The following is a 16,862-nucleotide window of genomic DNA, read 5'->3' as shown; positions in this document are numbered from 1 at the left end:
GGTGCAAGCAGCCATGATGCGAATGCCCTGGTATTGGAAATCTCCTACACTTCTTCATGAAGGGGCTTTAAGACATGCCTGAGAGCTTTGGAATACATTATACACAGGCGTCCCATCAGCAGCACCAGCAGACCACTTATGGATTAGTGTAGCATAGAAATATTGACATCAGTCAATCAAAAGAGGTTCTACCCAAACAATTCTACCACTCCTGCCTTTTCAAGTGCCTTCTTTAATTAATGCTTTTGGAAAATGAAAGTAAGCAAAACCACAAATGTTTTGAGATTGTATTACATTTGTCTTTTTGAAATGGAGATGATCAAAACTAAGGTTTCGCACTAATATTTGCCGGCTATTTCAAGCTGATTAGCAGCAATGTGCTTGTGTTACTTCGGTTGATCCCAGAGCACCAGTGGCCCTGTCAGATAGTTCAAATGGAGTTGAGCTTTCACATGCAACATCAAAAAATAAATAGGACTAGACCTGTTTCACAGAACACATAACTTGCATATTTCACTGTTCCAGTAAACCACATAGTCACCATTGTTGGGAACCGGTTTGTCGTCCTAGATCTATATATAAAACTACTGACCGGAATGAGAAAAACCAGAATAGCAGCATTTGGAGAGCTATAAAGCCCAAGGTGTTCTAGGGCTCGGGGAAAGACTCTTTTGTCTTCTTCCACGGTAAGTGTCCATTCTCTCTCTTATAAATTTTTTACACGCATTTAATGGCTTTCCCCATTTTATATTGACTGAGAAGCCCAAAAAATGTTTTATGATATTTTTGTATTTAATTCTGAAAGTCTACTTTCCATATTTAATAAACTGTTAACCAACAGCAAAAGTCGTATAACTGAATATAATATCTTTGTATCTAATCCCTAAAGGTGTACTACAGAACCAGACCCAGTAGGTGAGTGGACTTAATGCTTATAAGAAGCACAGACGGTTTTGCAGATATTAGCAGCGCCTGGGTGATGCTGGCTCTGTAGAGATGTTGTGGTTTATTCTTGGGCGATTCTATGTAGTTTTTAGATAAAACCCTGCACTTTTAAACGTGCTGTACTTCCTCCAAGTTTTTTCAACGCTTTACAAAATGCTGCTTTGAATAATCACCAGTGTGGGATTTTCCTGCAGGGATCAGTTTTCAAGCCATGTGTTTATACTCTGTTGCTAATTTTAGCTTTGAAACCATTAATAATGTCTTCTTCCTTCTAAAATTAGTTCTCTTTCTTGTTCTTTTTTTGTATTTGAGGTTACTTTTCATGTTTACTCAGCATATGCATTCTTAACATTATTATCACGACATACTTGAGTACTGACCTTGTAACTTCACTTTGGTATCATACAGATCGCTTCATGCCTTTTAAGATTATTTTTTTTATAGACATAGATATGTCATGCAGAAGTTGCATCCTATGTTCATGCATTTACTAAGGGCAATACATGTGACAAGGGCTGTTTTCTAAGGATGTTACACAGGGGAATCCAGGCATCGAGTATCTTTGCTTTCACGTGAGTGATGACTTGAGGCTCTGGCGCCCATGGGAGTGGAACTATACGCACCTTTGTACATCTCCCCCTCCAGGAGGAGGCAGCACAGAACTGATGAGTCCGCGTTCTGTGTTGTGCTCACTGGCAGGAGGGGTATTATTAGGGGTCACTGGTGGCTGCAGCTGCAACACAATACATGCTTTACTCATATTTCAGCCTTTATTTTCTAATCCAGGAAAATGTTCAAATTATTTCATAGTTTTGCTTTGGATCTGCCACTTCTAATGCCCATGATTCTGATGAAGTGACCTACATGGATGTGTAGGTGTGTTAAATACAGGATCTTAAATTGATGGGTTTATCACAGTTTGAATGAGTGCAGGGACAGCTGACAAAGACAGCCTATGAATTGAGATTGACAAATGTTCTTGATTCATTGTGAGAAATTAACTGAAAAACGACTCTTGGGGGCATATTTACTAGAAAGTGATGCAGCGCAGCGCTGGAAGTCATCTTGCTGTGCCAAGCTGCGTCATTAGGAAAGTGCAGGGATGCATTGCATTTACAGTAATATGGGGCATTCCTGTGCTTCCCTCTAAGCTGGCGCACAGTTGGCTGCCTAGCACCGGCGCAGGCACTCGTACACCACGGTGCGAGGGTTTCTGCGTTGCAGCGATGATTGTTTTTGTGCTGAAAGGGAAACCTTTCTGCACAAAAACAATAATTGATGCCGTTTTCCTCCTTCTATGTGTGCCAGAATGCAGCACACATAGAAAAAGGAAAAACAAGGAGAAATAAAGGTATTTCTCCCCATCGTGCCACTTTAACGCCTTAGCTGGGGAGGCATTAGAATCTGATGCATTCCCTTGTATGAAACCTTGTAAATCTGGGAATGCATCACAATCCATGGGTGTTGCGTGGGAACATCCACAGCAACACCGATGGAACGCCCCTTTCACGCAGAGTAATGGGGGAAAGGGGGCCATATTTACAAGTCCAGCCCGAAATGCCAAGCCAGGTCCTCCCTGGACTGGAAACAAGCATCCTATGACCAGTTTTGGGGCATTACCCCTCATCAGCCAGGCAATCTTGAATTCAGTGGCACAGTGAGCCCAGGACCCATGTCCGAGCAAACCCGGATGAGGGGTGATGCCCCGAAACCGGTCGCAATATGCTTGTTTCCGGTCCAGGGAGGACCTGCCTTGGCAGTTCGGACTGGACTGTTCCTATGAGGAACAGGGTCAAGATTAATTTGCCTATGGCTGGGTCTAAATTGGGGTGGCATGGTGAGCAAAAGAACGATGGATTTCACCTAGATCTCTTGACTGGGGGTGAATGTTTCATTTGCTCTGCATTCCGTCCATCATCTGTGTGTCTCTTACTTTCTCGCACTAAGTTCTCTGGGTATGCCCAGACGTGGGTCCCAGGCTCCCTGTGCCACTGGATTCAAGCTAGCCTGGCTTATGAGGGGTGATGCCCCGAAACTGGTCCCAGGATGCTTTTTTCGGGTCCAGGGAGGACCTGGCTTTGAAGTTCAGGCTGGACTGTTCCCATGAAGAGAAGGGTCAAGAGTGATTTGCATATGGCTGGATCTAAACTGGGGTTGCATGGTGAGCAAAAGAACAATGGATTTAACCCAGATCTCTTGACTGGGGGTGAATGTTTGACTTGCTCTGCATTCAGTCCATCACCTGTGTGCCTTTTGTAAGTACTTGCAGCACAGGACATACCTTATGCCATATGTGGCACCGTTACATGTATAACACATAATCATTTTTTTTTAAACAGGAGAAATTTGAAGTGCAGAAAAATGTACCTAATATGGGACATTTTTCTGCACTTTAAATTTCTCTCATTTCAAAAAATGCCTCTATTTTTATTTATACTCATGGCAGAGTTTCTACTGGCCACCACGAGTAAGGGGCATTCTGTTTGTAAATGCAACACCTTAAAATGAGAGAAAATTAAAATGAAGAGTTAACTTAATCATTTAGGTAACTTTCCTTTTAAATTTTCTCCCATTTACATAATTTTGTTCACAGCCCTAATATTGAGTTGACAAGGACTTTTATTTATGAGTTAAATACCTCAGTAGTTCAGTTGTTTACCTCTGTGCCACAGCCTGGGTCATACATCTGACTGAGCACTGTTCATTATCAGGCCGTGCTATCTGCAGCCTGATGAGAATAATATAAAATAAACACAGCCTTCTCTTGACTCTCAATGGAAAATATGACCAAGTTGTGCTTATTTAAAAATGAACTCAGCTAGTAGTTACTATGAAGGTCTGGGACATACTGGCAGCTCCCAATCGACTGGTTGGAGAAACCTGCTCGGGAGCAATCCCCCCTCAACCTGCATTACTCTTTCTCTGCCGACACCCTAAAATGCTTTAAAGGGAAATCAGTCAATTTGCATAGACTATATGTATGAAGGGATCAACAGAGCTTCAGATCCACTCTCCCTGCTCCTGTAATGCAATGCTTCATTGCCCCTTAGAATGCATGTCTCTGAGGATGATCAACCTATGTTGTTTTATAAGCTCACTTCAGTAGGCCTCGGCTATGTGTCTGTAACCACTGGTTAACTCCATAAATTTGAGAGTGGTGGCGCTGGCCAGTGGCCTTGCAAATCTCACTAAATCCATTTAGGTTTCCAAAAATCCAATCAATCACAAAATAACCACAAGACTCCCACAGGGGGCAGATGTTCTGTATTTTTTTATTTTAAAAAGTCCCCCAAAAAAATGTTTTTATTGAGTACTCCTTTGCCAATGGCGGGATGCCACTAAGTCAAGAACTGTAATTGGGTAAACCTAATGCATCAGTCTTGAAATAAAGGGGAAACTGTATCAACACTTTCACAAAAGTGATGCAAACCCAGCATAAAATGGTGTATCAGAATTTACGTTCCAATGATAAAAAGGATTTGCCTTTGCACTACTTTGCATTAAGGGGCCGTTCCATGGATGGTAGATAGGTGTTTCCATGCAACGACCCATGAGTTTTGATGCAAAAATAACTCTACTAACATTGATAGACAATGCTTTCAACCAAAGAAGTTATGCCTCTTGTAGCAGCTATAAGGTTTGAGAAACATTTTCTTTTCCCAAAAGTTTTCAAACTTCAGAAGTCTTCTGCACTGTACAACAAACATATAAAGTGGGATAAGTAATACATCATAGGTTTTGTCCTGGAAGGTCCCCTTCCAGTACAATAGTTATGCTTGACACAACGCACACACACCATCACTGTGGTGCAAGTACACCAGCACAAAAGGAGAGAAAAACAGTGCCATATCTTTGTAGCTATGATCCTGTTTTTGTTTTTCCCATTAAGGCCACGCAGTGCAGCAACTTTGCTGGCTGAGCTGCATTGCACCAAACAATTAGTAAATCTGCCTCACAGTTTCCAAATTCCTCAATTTATTTGTTGTTTTGGAGAAGTCAGTCTGTGTCCATGCTTCTGTCCTTAGCCTATTTAAACCTCACATCAGTGTGTGAGGGAGGCAGCAGTGGTATTACGTTATGGCAACTATCGGCATCTGCCTTTAGGGATCATCAGAAGAGGCCACTGCAGGTCACCAGATTGAAACAAAGCAACAAATGGGCTCACAATTAGGCTTGTGACTAGATGGCGGAGAGCATCCATACAGGTGCCAATCTGCCTGCATTTAAGAAAATGCTTGCACCAGAGCTGGATGGAAATTGATGGACATATGTAGTATCTGCACAGGCATAATCGGAGACTGTGGCTGACACTTTTCCTCTTCTTTCCAGCTCTACAGGACTCTCATTTGAGGCAACCACACCTGAAAGAAGAAGTGTCATTTAGAGAGCTCTCTGACATAGGTAAATACTTTACCATAACTGAGTGGTGTTGTTGACACATGAACATTTGGCGCTCTTGGTGAAGGTGCTCATTGCTGAAAACCTCATTACACCTCTATGTGCAATCTGGCCCCAACTTTCGCCCTGCTGTTTTATCTCTGTATGATGGGCTAGACTTGTTATGTCCTAGATCCTACATTGTCATTAGTCACTTAGATGCAGTATTTTGGGCCCTGATTCCCCCAGTCCCATTTCCATACTATGTTGCTGACAACAGGTGCAAGAAAAGGGGTGCATTTAGGTGTGCGGTTAACAGTTTTCTCGAATTAACATTGCAGGGAAGTATTCCCGCATCTTAATCTGCCTATTTAGAGTTATTGTCCCTCAAGTGGGGAAGAACATGTGGACCTTGAATTAGTGGGTCCTTTTCCATATGAGACTGCCCCATTCTCCCCTTTGAACTGTGACACTGAGCCAGTGGTAAATTGGGCTGGGAGTGTCTATCTGTGGATGGGGAGATTGGTGGTGAGGTTGTCATGGAAGAGGTGAAGTTGGTGCTGGACAGGTAGGAAACATCCAAGCTGCCTCAGTGCTGGAGGAATAGCTTGGCACAGATCGGGCTGTCCTAGAGATCACAGACCCTGCCAGGTCGGCATATGAATTTTCTGGTCATAGTTGCAGATGGTAAAATAGGACGTGGTGTTACTGAACCTTGAGAATCCGCATGTAGGAGCACCGGGCCACTTCTGGTCGGTGGAGCAGTAACCCACCTTGGGATACAGCTCCATCCAACTCGTAATATGTTCCCAAATCTGGTAAACTAAAGGGCCTTTTTGAGCTTACCCCAGAAAATATCAATATTAAATGCAAACAAAGCTGGCTTGTTCCGAATTATTAGTGCACCGCCTACTGGTAGCAGTAAATTACTGCAAAAGGTATGAAACGTTTTTAAGTGTGCAGGAGGGTTCCAGAAGGCAAATATACTCTGAGTCTTTGGTCTTCTTCTTATTTTCACTTCAATTTCCTTGGAAAAATTTTGATTTTATTTCTTCTCACTCCCAAGCTGTGGAACATATTTCCATTTTCATTTGTCATAGCTCATACCAGTGATGGCCAGCAATTTTATGAGGGAGTGGGGAGGATGGGATACACATGTACACATACACACTCGCTCACACCCATCACAGATGTGCAATCACACACACATCCATTCGCAAAACTCCTTACCAAATATTCAAACATGCATGCACCAATATTAATAGGAAAAAAACAGTTAAATGTAGCTCTGCCTCGGATGCCCCGGGAGAGTTGGGACTGCTGCCTTCCCTCGTTGGTTGACCTTAGGTCAGTCAATGAGGGAAGGCAGTAGTCCCAACCTCGTCACATAGTGGGATGGGGTTAGTGCATAGGTCTTCAATCTGTGGGGCGCGCCCCCTGGGGGGGGCGCACACTCCACCCCACCACTTAACCTTCCATTGTTCCTTCCAGGCCCATTATGCTTTGTGTGTCTCAGTCCGAGGTGCTGCTGCAGCTTGGGCTGCTGGGGACTCGTCTGGGCAGTGTCTGGAGTCTTATGTCCTGCACGCCCGAGTTTTTCTAAGGTCTTTAAAGACCATGTGCAAACCATGTATATCTTGGAAACAGAGCACAAAGAGCCAAACAAGAGCTCAAAGCGAGCACAAAAGAGCACAAACTAGTACGAAAAGCTCAAAGAGGGGTACAAATAACACAAAAGGGCCCAAAAAGCAGAAAATAGCAAAAAGGAAAAAGAAAGGAGCACAAAATGCACATACCAAGTGCGACCCATTTTATGCTGCTTCGATAGGGAATTTCAGAATGGTTAATGGCTGCTAAACTGTTCAGTTTAAAAAAAAAAAAATACTTAGGGGTAGTCTGAACCGAAAACTGACCTATTGATAGCAAACCATTTAAACTTTCCTGTTACATTTGAATGGCATTCATAACTTCCTAATCTCCGTTCATAAAAGGCATGATTGTAGGCTCAACAGAAGAGGAATCCCTTTAGAGAAAACCGAAAATAATGTAACTTTTTTTTTCTTTTTATGTGGTGTTTTTTGTTCAGGCTTTTGTTTGACCTTTACTTCTGTTTCAATGTCGCAGGTAAAGGGGCAGGGCTACATGTTTAGCGCTTTACCCAGGCTCCACTACCTCAGTGAATGGACTTGACCCAGCTTCAAAGCTGAGGTGAGCCTGGTGCTTCCTTAAATTAACTCTGAACATTCGTGTCCATATTTCACCCATGTTCCTATGTGTAGCCAGCTCGACACCTTGTGTAATTGACCTGACAGACACGAGTTGAGCACTGCTAAACTTGATCAATTTTTTGGGGTGGGTTACATATATCCACCACTCAAATTACTTCCATGTTTCACTATACTAATTCACCACTAATCCTTTATGGGTTTCCCGAGTAGCGTGCTACTCGCCCCCCCCCCCCCAAAAAAAGCACTTCAACACCCCATTAGGGGTAACAAGCGCTATATAAATGCAAACCTTTTTTCCCTCTTCTATCCTTCAGCTCTCCTTTTGAATCCAAATAATTGACTAACCCATCCACTACTTAAATCACTTTAATATTTTACTATACTAATTCAACACTAATCCTTTATAGATTCCGGAGTAGCGTGCTACTCACCGAAAAAACGCTTCGACGCCTCGTCAGGGGTAGTAAGCGCTACATAAATGCAATTACAATATTTACATACCTTTATAAACTGGCTACAGAGGCTGTTTGTTTTCTGGTTCCAGTACACCCTGGGCCCCCACTCTACCTATTTCTTACATTTGGATTTTACTTTCTACTGCCTTAGTGTGAAAATGCATTTCATTAAAAGGAATATAAAGTTGGGTTACAAAAAGAAATTGCCAGCCATCAGTTGTTTAAATATCCTGCAAAGGCCTTGTCTTGACACTAAATAGGGTTGTAAATAAAATAGTATGTATACATTTGTAATGTGACGTTTCAATCTTTGTTCCCTTTAATTATCAGTCATGGATCATTCAGGCAGCCCTAGAACACAATAAAAAATGTTTTCTGTTCAAAGTATGCACCTATAAGTGCCGAAAATAGGCTTTAGGGGGCATCTTATTTTTGTACTGTCTAGAACATCAATATAATGAGCTGGCAACCCTAATCACAAGACTGGAAGTTTGTTGCAGGATGAGCACAATATTTATTTTTCTCCACCCTTGATTCCTAGACCTTGAATAATGTCATAAAAGCAATAGTGTTACTATATCTGAAACCCTATGCCGCCCTCAATAACAATGCTGAATAACTTCAACTGTGTCTGGGAATGCGACCTGCATTCAGACAACTCACTCCTCATTCTTGTCCTTCACTTTCACACTCACCCTGCACTCACAGGGATCACAATGTACTCACACTGATCACGATGCACTCACACCACCCGCTCACTCTGCATTCAGTGACCACACTGCACTTATGCCACTCACCATGAACTCACATCGTTCTCCCTCCACTTACCCTGCGGTCACATAAACACACCGCTCACTCTGCACTCACAGTGATCACTCTGCACTCACAATGCTCTTAAGCTGTTCACCCTGTACCTCATCCTTCAGTCACACAAGCACACTACTCACCCTGCCCATGTGACACTTCACTCACCTGTCCCCCTCACTGCTCACTCTGCAATCTCACTCAAACAAGCCCATCACTAACTATACATTCATTTGTCCCACTCTGCACTTACATCTGCACCCAAATGGTCACCTCACTCACCCTGCAGCCACTCCTCTCACCCTACTCTCAGACTGTCGCATCATTCACCGTGCACTCACATGGGCACTCCTGTCACCCACACAGTGCAGAGGGCTAATGTGCCTGCTACAAAAACATGTACCATGCAGATCACAGAACTGAGTGTTAGTGAACTATGGTAGCCCTATATAAAAGTGAAATGTTGGTCAGAAAGGGGCTATAGAGAGATGAGGTGCATTGTTGGCGAGTGGTAGTGAGGGAATTCATGGAGAAGGAGGAAATGGTAAAGGGGGCGCTCAAAAAGACTGTTGCACCGTGGGCAACCAGTGTTAGAGCCAGTCCTGGCTGGAAGTCTTAGCCCCCCCGAAGTTCGGGTCTAGTTACACCCCTGGTTGCTTCCCATGTCAGAAGTACATTTGCTGCTTGTTTTTCACACCCCCCTCTCGAGTTAGGGCTCTCTGATTAGAGTAGTCATCCAGAACCGCCAATCAGCATGTAGTTCCTGCAGCAGAGCACTGCTTTGACGTCAGCACTGACATTCCTCCAATGAACGAACAGCAGGAGAGAGGCCAGGGAGTGCCGCAAATTTTGTATACATAAAGTTGCAAAATACTTCAACTTTGCTAATGAAACAGCACTTCTTCTCTGTTGCCTTTTGCCTCATGGTTGCTGAATTTGACATCTGGTTGCTGCCATTCGCTTTGCTCTTGAATCCTTCCCCCTCAAGGTTATCCTGGTTTGTACCCAGGCAGCTACTGCATTTTACTACTAGGAATTTACAATTTTACAATGGTTGTATCTTTCCTGAAGATTCCTTTCTCTGGCAGGTAAGAGTGAAGAGCTTTTTGTTTTCATTTTTTAAAGCTTTGCTCCTTTCCCCTTCGTCTCACTGCTAGTGGGAACATTGGAGGTTTCAAGGAGGAACTGATTTGGAGGTAATGCCACAGGTGCTGACTTTGGTTCTGGGGACCCAGGTTCGAGTCCTGGCATCAGCTCAACATCATGTGATCCTGGGCAAAATCACTTAATTTACCAGTGACTTACGAAAAATGAATTTGATCCTGATTAAAGTCGCTAGTGCTTGTTTAACATGTTCCAATCCCTAGAGCTGAGTACACAAGCCTTATATGACAAAAATTGTGAAGTATGCCTACCATCGGTTCTCACTTCTTTCGTAGACCAAATTTAAATGCTTTCTTGTGCAGTTATTTCTGAAGCTTCCGAAGGCGATCTTCTTTCTAAGCCAACTATGCTAACAAATTGACTCTTGATGCTGCTAGAGAATAAAGATGTATATATCCTCTTGAATCACTTATATCACATGTGTATGATTTAAATGTCCCCTAGCCTTCTTGGAAAACTGTGGCTGGGTTCCTACTGGCACGGCAGCACCTGGTCATACTCCACATAATCACAGATTTTTGAATTGTTTCAGAAAGCATGTCTTGTGGAACCCGTTTTTCTGATATCTTGTATAGGGGCAAGGATGTGGTGCAACAGCCAGAGCTGAAGACAGTGGAGCTGGAAAGCCAGGTTCAATTCTTGGTGTCTGCTCAACATCCTGTGATTCTGGGCAAATCACTTAATCTCCCTGTGCTTACAAAAAATGAATGTGTGCTTGTGTAATGTAAAAGATGCTCCTGTAAGGCGTTGCAATACCTTTGGGTCATGTTCGCGCTATATAAAACAGCAAAAAATATATTACAAAATGTTGTGAGCACTCCCGTTTCCGGGTACTGCTCAAGACTGGAAGTGGAGCACAACCTAAGGATGGCAGAAGCAAGAATCCATCCACTGTCTCTGTGGAGGAAAACAAGCACACCCCTCACCTGTGTTTTGGGAGTGTTTTTACTAATCTATCCTAAATCTTATGTGAAAAATAAAGCACCAATGTAATTTTTTTGGGCTATTGTTTTCTTGGAGACTTTTCTTTTGAACTTTATAATAAGCATAAGCACTAGAAAAATGTCAGTTTACTAAACACTCTTACTTTATTTAATATTATTTGCCTATACAACGTTGGCTCTGCAGAAGGGAATGGCCATCAATGATGCAGAGTACCAGTTTCCGGAACTTTTACGTCAGGTGGTGGTGGTGGGGGGGCTCGACTTGTAAAAAGGTTTAGATGAGGGGGCCCAGCCGACAAAAGTTTGAAGACCTCTGGGTTAGTGAGACTGCTGACTCCACCCCACTCTGGGACAAGGTGTCACTGATTTACACTCAGCCTCGGATACTTCATCCCTAAAAATGAAGCACCCAGGCCGGAGGCAATGAGTAATGTTTCTGTTCGTCACAAGGGGGAGGGCCCAAGGACCTTTGCTGAGCTGAGGAGGCCACCTCCACAGGAGCTGTAACATCCTCAGCCCAGCAAATTTCAGCTCTGGCAGCCAGGAGCCTTCTTATTTAGCACATGTCTAGGTCCTGGCTGCCTGACCTCAAAATGAAGAGTGTCTCTCAGGCTGACCTTTATTCAGCCTGACAGACACTCTTCTTGAGGGAAAAAGGTGAGGGGTATGGCCCTTCAGCCCCTATAGATGGCCCATGTTTGGCTCTAACTTCAACTTTTATTAGAACTGTTAAGGGAGAATTGGCAATCATTTCTTAGGCTTTGTTTTCTTCGCGGGAGCATGGCAGACCTTAACAGGCTTTGGCAGAGTCAATGGTTCTGGATTGTACTTTCAGTTGTAGACCAGACTCATTCTGTTTGCTACTGCTTGTTAAAAATACAGTTTGTTAAATTAAAAAAAAGGGTGTGTGCTGAAATGGTACTGCATTTCGACAGGCAATGTGTAACTAGCCCAATACACACAATTGCTGCAGATGAGATGCTTTTTATATTCTGTGGAAAAGTGAAGCTGCCTTAAAGTTTGCAGCTGCTATCAGGACACTAAGCACCCCGACAACGACAGCACTCAGAATTTAATATGGAACCGGCGGGAGAAGCAACAACATACTAGGACTACTTTACTTGACTAGTGTAGAATGTTAAAAAGGCCATGCAATATCTGTGAAATGCCGCCAGCTAGCCCAAATGTGAAGGGCATTTTACACAACCAGTGGCTGAAGGAGTCTGAGCACAACACACCAATGGTTGAGGAATGCTGGCCCAAAGCCTCTTTCTGTATGTTGTATATTGTAAATTGAATATTGCGTCAGTGTTGTTGCTAACATGAGATCTGTCCAGACAGGTATTGTTTCCTTTAGTCAGACCTAACAATTTAGGCATGAGAACATCATCGTTTGATCATAAGCTGATCAAGAGAGTAGTTACAATTATAAGGAAGTCAAGTCTTACATCATAGGGGCAGGTTGAAGGGGGGTTGAGATCTCAGTGACCCGATAATCCATTTATTCTCTGTAGAATGGCAAAGTTACTTGTGTGAGCTGTTAAAGGTTTGTCAAGGTACTTTAGTATGCGCACAAAGTGCCATTCACTCCTCCCATACTCCCCCCTTTTCTTCCAGCGCAGCTGTCCCAAAGAAAGCTTAGATTCGGGTTATTTTCTCCAAGGCGTAGCCTTTTATTCACATCAAACAAGGTTATTCAAACCACAAACCAATACGAAAGTGTAAGTATCCTAAACTTCTATATAGGAAATATTTACAACAACACACTTTAGCGGCATCAACAGGTCAGAGGCAGAATGGAAAATAGGTATGACAATTAACTTGATCTTGAATTTACCAGATTTACACGCCAATCCTACCCCCTCTTGGGGTCCATCCAGTCGCTGAACCTCTGTTGTTGTGCATCCCCATTTGTTGTTAACTGTCAGGGCCCCCGCAAGCTCTAGTTCTTCTGCCAGGTGGGAGGGTGGTTCACGATGCTCCGATGATGCCTGCTTTGGGTTCAAGGGGACAATGAGGCTGGAAACCCTGGTGCGCAGCCTTAAATGGTCTTATAGGTTCCTGCTGCGGCCCCCGATGACGTCACTGACCCGTCCCTTTGATCAGCCCCTTCTGGGCCAGGCAGGGCGCCCCTCCCATAGGCGGGGACACCTGTGAGGAGAGCAAGAAGGTTTTAGATTCTTTCCTGAAAGTCAGGAATGAGATGGCTAGTGTCAGGTGGTGGAAAAATTGTTTAAGAAGTGTGCAAATTCACCTTTTTTTTTCTCAAGAAGTTTATTAAAACACCCTGAACATTTTCAAAATGAAACAAGATTACACTTTCATACTGAAATGTGATCTGGTGGTATCCCAATTTACATTTGTTGGTAAGCTCATACCCTGTATAAACTGTATTATTGTTCACTATTGCTTATTATTACAAATAGGACTTATTATTATAATAATAAACAAATCTTAAAAGATACCACCAGGATTCTGGATTGAGGAGAAAATATATGTAGATGAGAAATTTCTGTGCGAACCAGCAAAAGTGCACGTTCTGTTAAAAAATAACTATGCAGAGTCACGTACTACAAAATGTTGAGACATTTCACAAATTTTGTGTAGCACACATTCCAGCAGTTCTACTTGTGGAATTAAAACTTTACCCAGGATAAGGAGCTTATTTACAAGCCCATTGCACAACCGGTGCATCACCTTTATTGACGCACCGGCAGCGCAATGGGCTTACCCATATTTACAAGGCCATGTAAAGTCAACCTGCATGACTGTTCATGGCCTTGTAAATATGTTTCTCTTTCACGCATAACTCTGCATGAAAGTGGTGTTCTATGTCAGAATCCTACACCTCCCCAGAGAGAGGCGTGAGGAGGCGCAACGAGGAGAAATACTTTTATTTCACCTCACTTTTTTCTCTTTCTATGCATGTTGCATTCTGCAGCACACATAGAAAGAGGAAACTTCTTTTAATGATTGTTTTTGTGCAGGAAGGTGTCCTGCAAAAAAGCAATCATTCCAGCAACGCAGGTACCCTTGCAAATTGACTCAATGGTGTCTGTGCTGGTTCATGGCTCTTGTTTGTGTGCCGCCCTTTTATTTTGACATGCAGCAACGCAGCAGGAAGGCATGCTGCACTGCCGTGCGTCAAAATATTGTAAATGAGGCCCTAAGTTTTCTATGTCGTTGACCAGGCAATGGTCTACAAGGTAGAGAAAATAAGCATTGTTTTGATGGTAAAGAGAATGTGAACTGTTTCTCATCATATGAATGTTGCGCTCAATTATCTCTTTTCCCATTTTTGCTTTTTGCAGAGAAAGCAGAATGAGTTGCTATGCAGAGGAAGATCTGTTTGCAGAATCAAAAGGGAGGCTCTACAGGGATTCAACTCTGCCGACCTCGCATGACCCTAAAGATGGAAAGCTCTACGAAATGTACCACGGGACCACAGTGGATGCCGCAGAGGATATTATCAAAAATGGCTTCAAAGTGACGAGGGATGGCAAGTTAGGGTCAGGGGTCTATGTCAGCAGAGAGAGCCATCGAGCCCGAAACTTCCCCAAGAATTCACGTTACGACAATGTGGTTCTAAAACTGAGAGTAAATGTTGGTAAATGCATTAAGATTGATAAAAAGGGGCACCCCCTGCAGAAAACCTGGCAGAGTCAATATGACTGCGCCTGGATAGAGTATGGGAACCCCTGGATTGGTCCCTTCAATGAAAGAAATTGTATTGCAGATCCGAGGAGGATTAAAGTGATTGGTATAAGCAGTGCACCAGCAGGTCAGCCAGGCAGGCTAGAGGCCTTAATTAAACAATGCACAAAATAAAACGGTTAGTTGACACCGAGGGGAAGATTTACCAACTTTTCACACAACTCAGCATAGCAATCTAAGTTATTGTGCTCCGGTGAGTGAATAAGACATTTCCCATTGTTTTAGGCAACTTTCTAAAGCAAATCATGATCTGTGTTGGAAAGTAAACCCCGCCACAACACTTTGTGCTGGGTTTGTGTCACTTTTGCGATGCAAATCCAGCACCAAGTATTAGTAAATTTGGGCTTGAATGTCTAGTGATAGTAAAAATAATCTGAAATAGTATCAATTAAAAGTACAGTTCAGCAAAACTGAGATGTTATTACACAGATGCTGAAACTTTGGGAAGAAGCACATTTTCTAAGTTGTCTTTTTTTGCCAAGCGGTAAGTGTCCTAGACTCTGACTACCAGAGGATGCACCTCCATCACTTCAAATGCTATTACTGAGACTGACCTTCAGCCCCTGTTTAGCTTGTGCTGGATTTGAAGTACTTCCTGCAATGAGTGGTCTATGTAATGGCAGCCACTGATGTAATGTTCAGTCACACTATTCAAAGTGGTCACATTCATCCGTTCAAAGACTAGTTTTATTGGGAAAGCAGTCCTCCTGGCTCATTTACATCCTCCAGTGACATCAGTGCTTTGATGGATGAATTTCCATCTTTGATTGTTTACATTAAGTTCCAGTAAGGTACAGTAAATGCAGTGGGAAACCTTCATTGCAGATTGCTTTTAACTTTTTCCTTCTGTTTGTCTCCCAATCCTATAAGTATATTATTGATTTGTTCCTCCAAAGCTCTTTGAATGCCCGCTCTATATATATATTGATGAAATGTATCAAGATCACTGCCAAAGAAGATGGTGTTTTTGTTCCCAAAGATGTGGTGTCTATAACTAATAAAGTTGTTTTGGTCACTTGCTTTTGTTGGGCTGTGTTGTTGCTATTGGCAGGCTTTAAGACTGCAGTGGAAGCCCCTGTGATACTGATTTGTGTTGTTATTGTCACCTTGGCTAGACAGATAAATAAAGTTGGTAAGTGAGAGATCAAGAAGCAGGGTGGAGGCCTGTGGACCTCAGTGGACCCTACTGGTGGTGCAAAAGTTTGGTGGCAGAGAAAAAATGAGTATCGAGTACCTGAGTGTCTGACATCTCCTGCATTGCACAGTGTTTGGCAGCTAAGAATAACCGACTTCAATAACAAATGACAATACTAAAGAAGGACTTTAATGGATGGAATCAGGAATCTCTTTCTGGAATGTGTTTTGGATAAAATGGTTTATTATCATGAGATTTAGATTTAAATACATGTTATCAACATTTTGTTGCCATAGCCAACTATCCATCAGATAATATAAATGGGTACATTAAGCTCTGAAGTGAACGACAGGCAATCCCCAAACAAATCCCTCCTCCTCCCTCCTTTCAGCCGTCTACTAGGGCCGGACTGGGAACCCAAAACCACCCTGGAAGATTTTGTCAGACCAGCCCCCATACGGTGCATAGTGAGTGCAGTGAGTGAGTCTGACCATTACAAGGAGACTATTAGGGGGGTCCCAACCCCAATACAATTTGGGCAAAAGTGGTGCATTCTACACATATTTAATTACATATCCAATTGTATTATCTTTTAAAGCATAGTAAATGATGACCTTACAGTGCACCAGAATTGAACAATCTTTTTTGGGGCCCTTCATTGATTCCTCACTATAACCTTCGAACAGTGCCCCTCACCTCTCAATAGCCCATCTCTCACATGTTTTATAGCACCTCTCATACCAGTGTAGGGTGTCGGAGCACTTTACATCACACACAAATACGAAGATAATGAATCATATGTCTGTAAATCAGTGTATAGAAAATGTTACATAAAATAAAGGGGACTACAAAGTGTAGGGTTCGTGTCATACATACTGGTAGGTGTTTTTTAAGAGTGCTTGCTCTGGAGATAAATAGACTCAGAATTCGGAATATAGCACAGTGGTTAGGTTTGGCTTTACTAATAAGAATGTATTCCTACCCAAACAAACCCTTTTTTGCAACATTAGGATAATGAACAAAACATAACTTTCTAACCTGTCCCATGTAGTTTGCATGCAGCTCTTTGATGACGCTTCATAGCTCATTGTGCTAG

At 42.8% G+C, this 16,862-nt stretch overlaps 1 protein-coding gene across 1 annotated transcript in view; it reads left to right on the top strand.

Annotated features, from left to right (window-relative positions):
• The window catches only part of LOC146861462 (uncharacterized), a 98,854-nt gene extending 83,203 nt beyond the window's left edge, over positions 1 to 15,651 (top strand). Inside the window, exons 4-6 of the mRNA XM_085646244.1 lie at positions 890 to 915; positions 5,275 to 5,346; positions 14,229 to 15,651. Coding sequence (XP_085502370.1) covers positions 890 to 915; positions 5,275 to 5,346; positions 14,229 to 14,242 — 112 coding nt within the window. The 3' untranslated portion in view covers positions 14,243 to 15,651. The remainder of the gene's footprint in view (positions 1 to 889; positions 916 to 5,274; positions 5,347 to 14,228) is intronic.
• The last annotated feature ends 1,211 nt before the right edge of the window (positions 15,652 to 16,862 follow it).

Source organism: Triturus cristatus, chromosome 3_1, assembly GCF_964204655.1.
Source record: "Triturus cristatus chromosome 3_1, aTriCri1.1, whole genome shotgun sequence".
Taxonomy (NCBI): Eukaryota; Metazoa; Chordata; class Amphibia; order Caudata; family Salamandridae; genus Triturus; species Triturus cristatus.
This window is presented reverse-complemented; position numbering and strand designations above follow the sequence as displayed.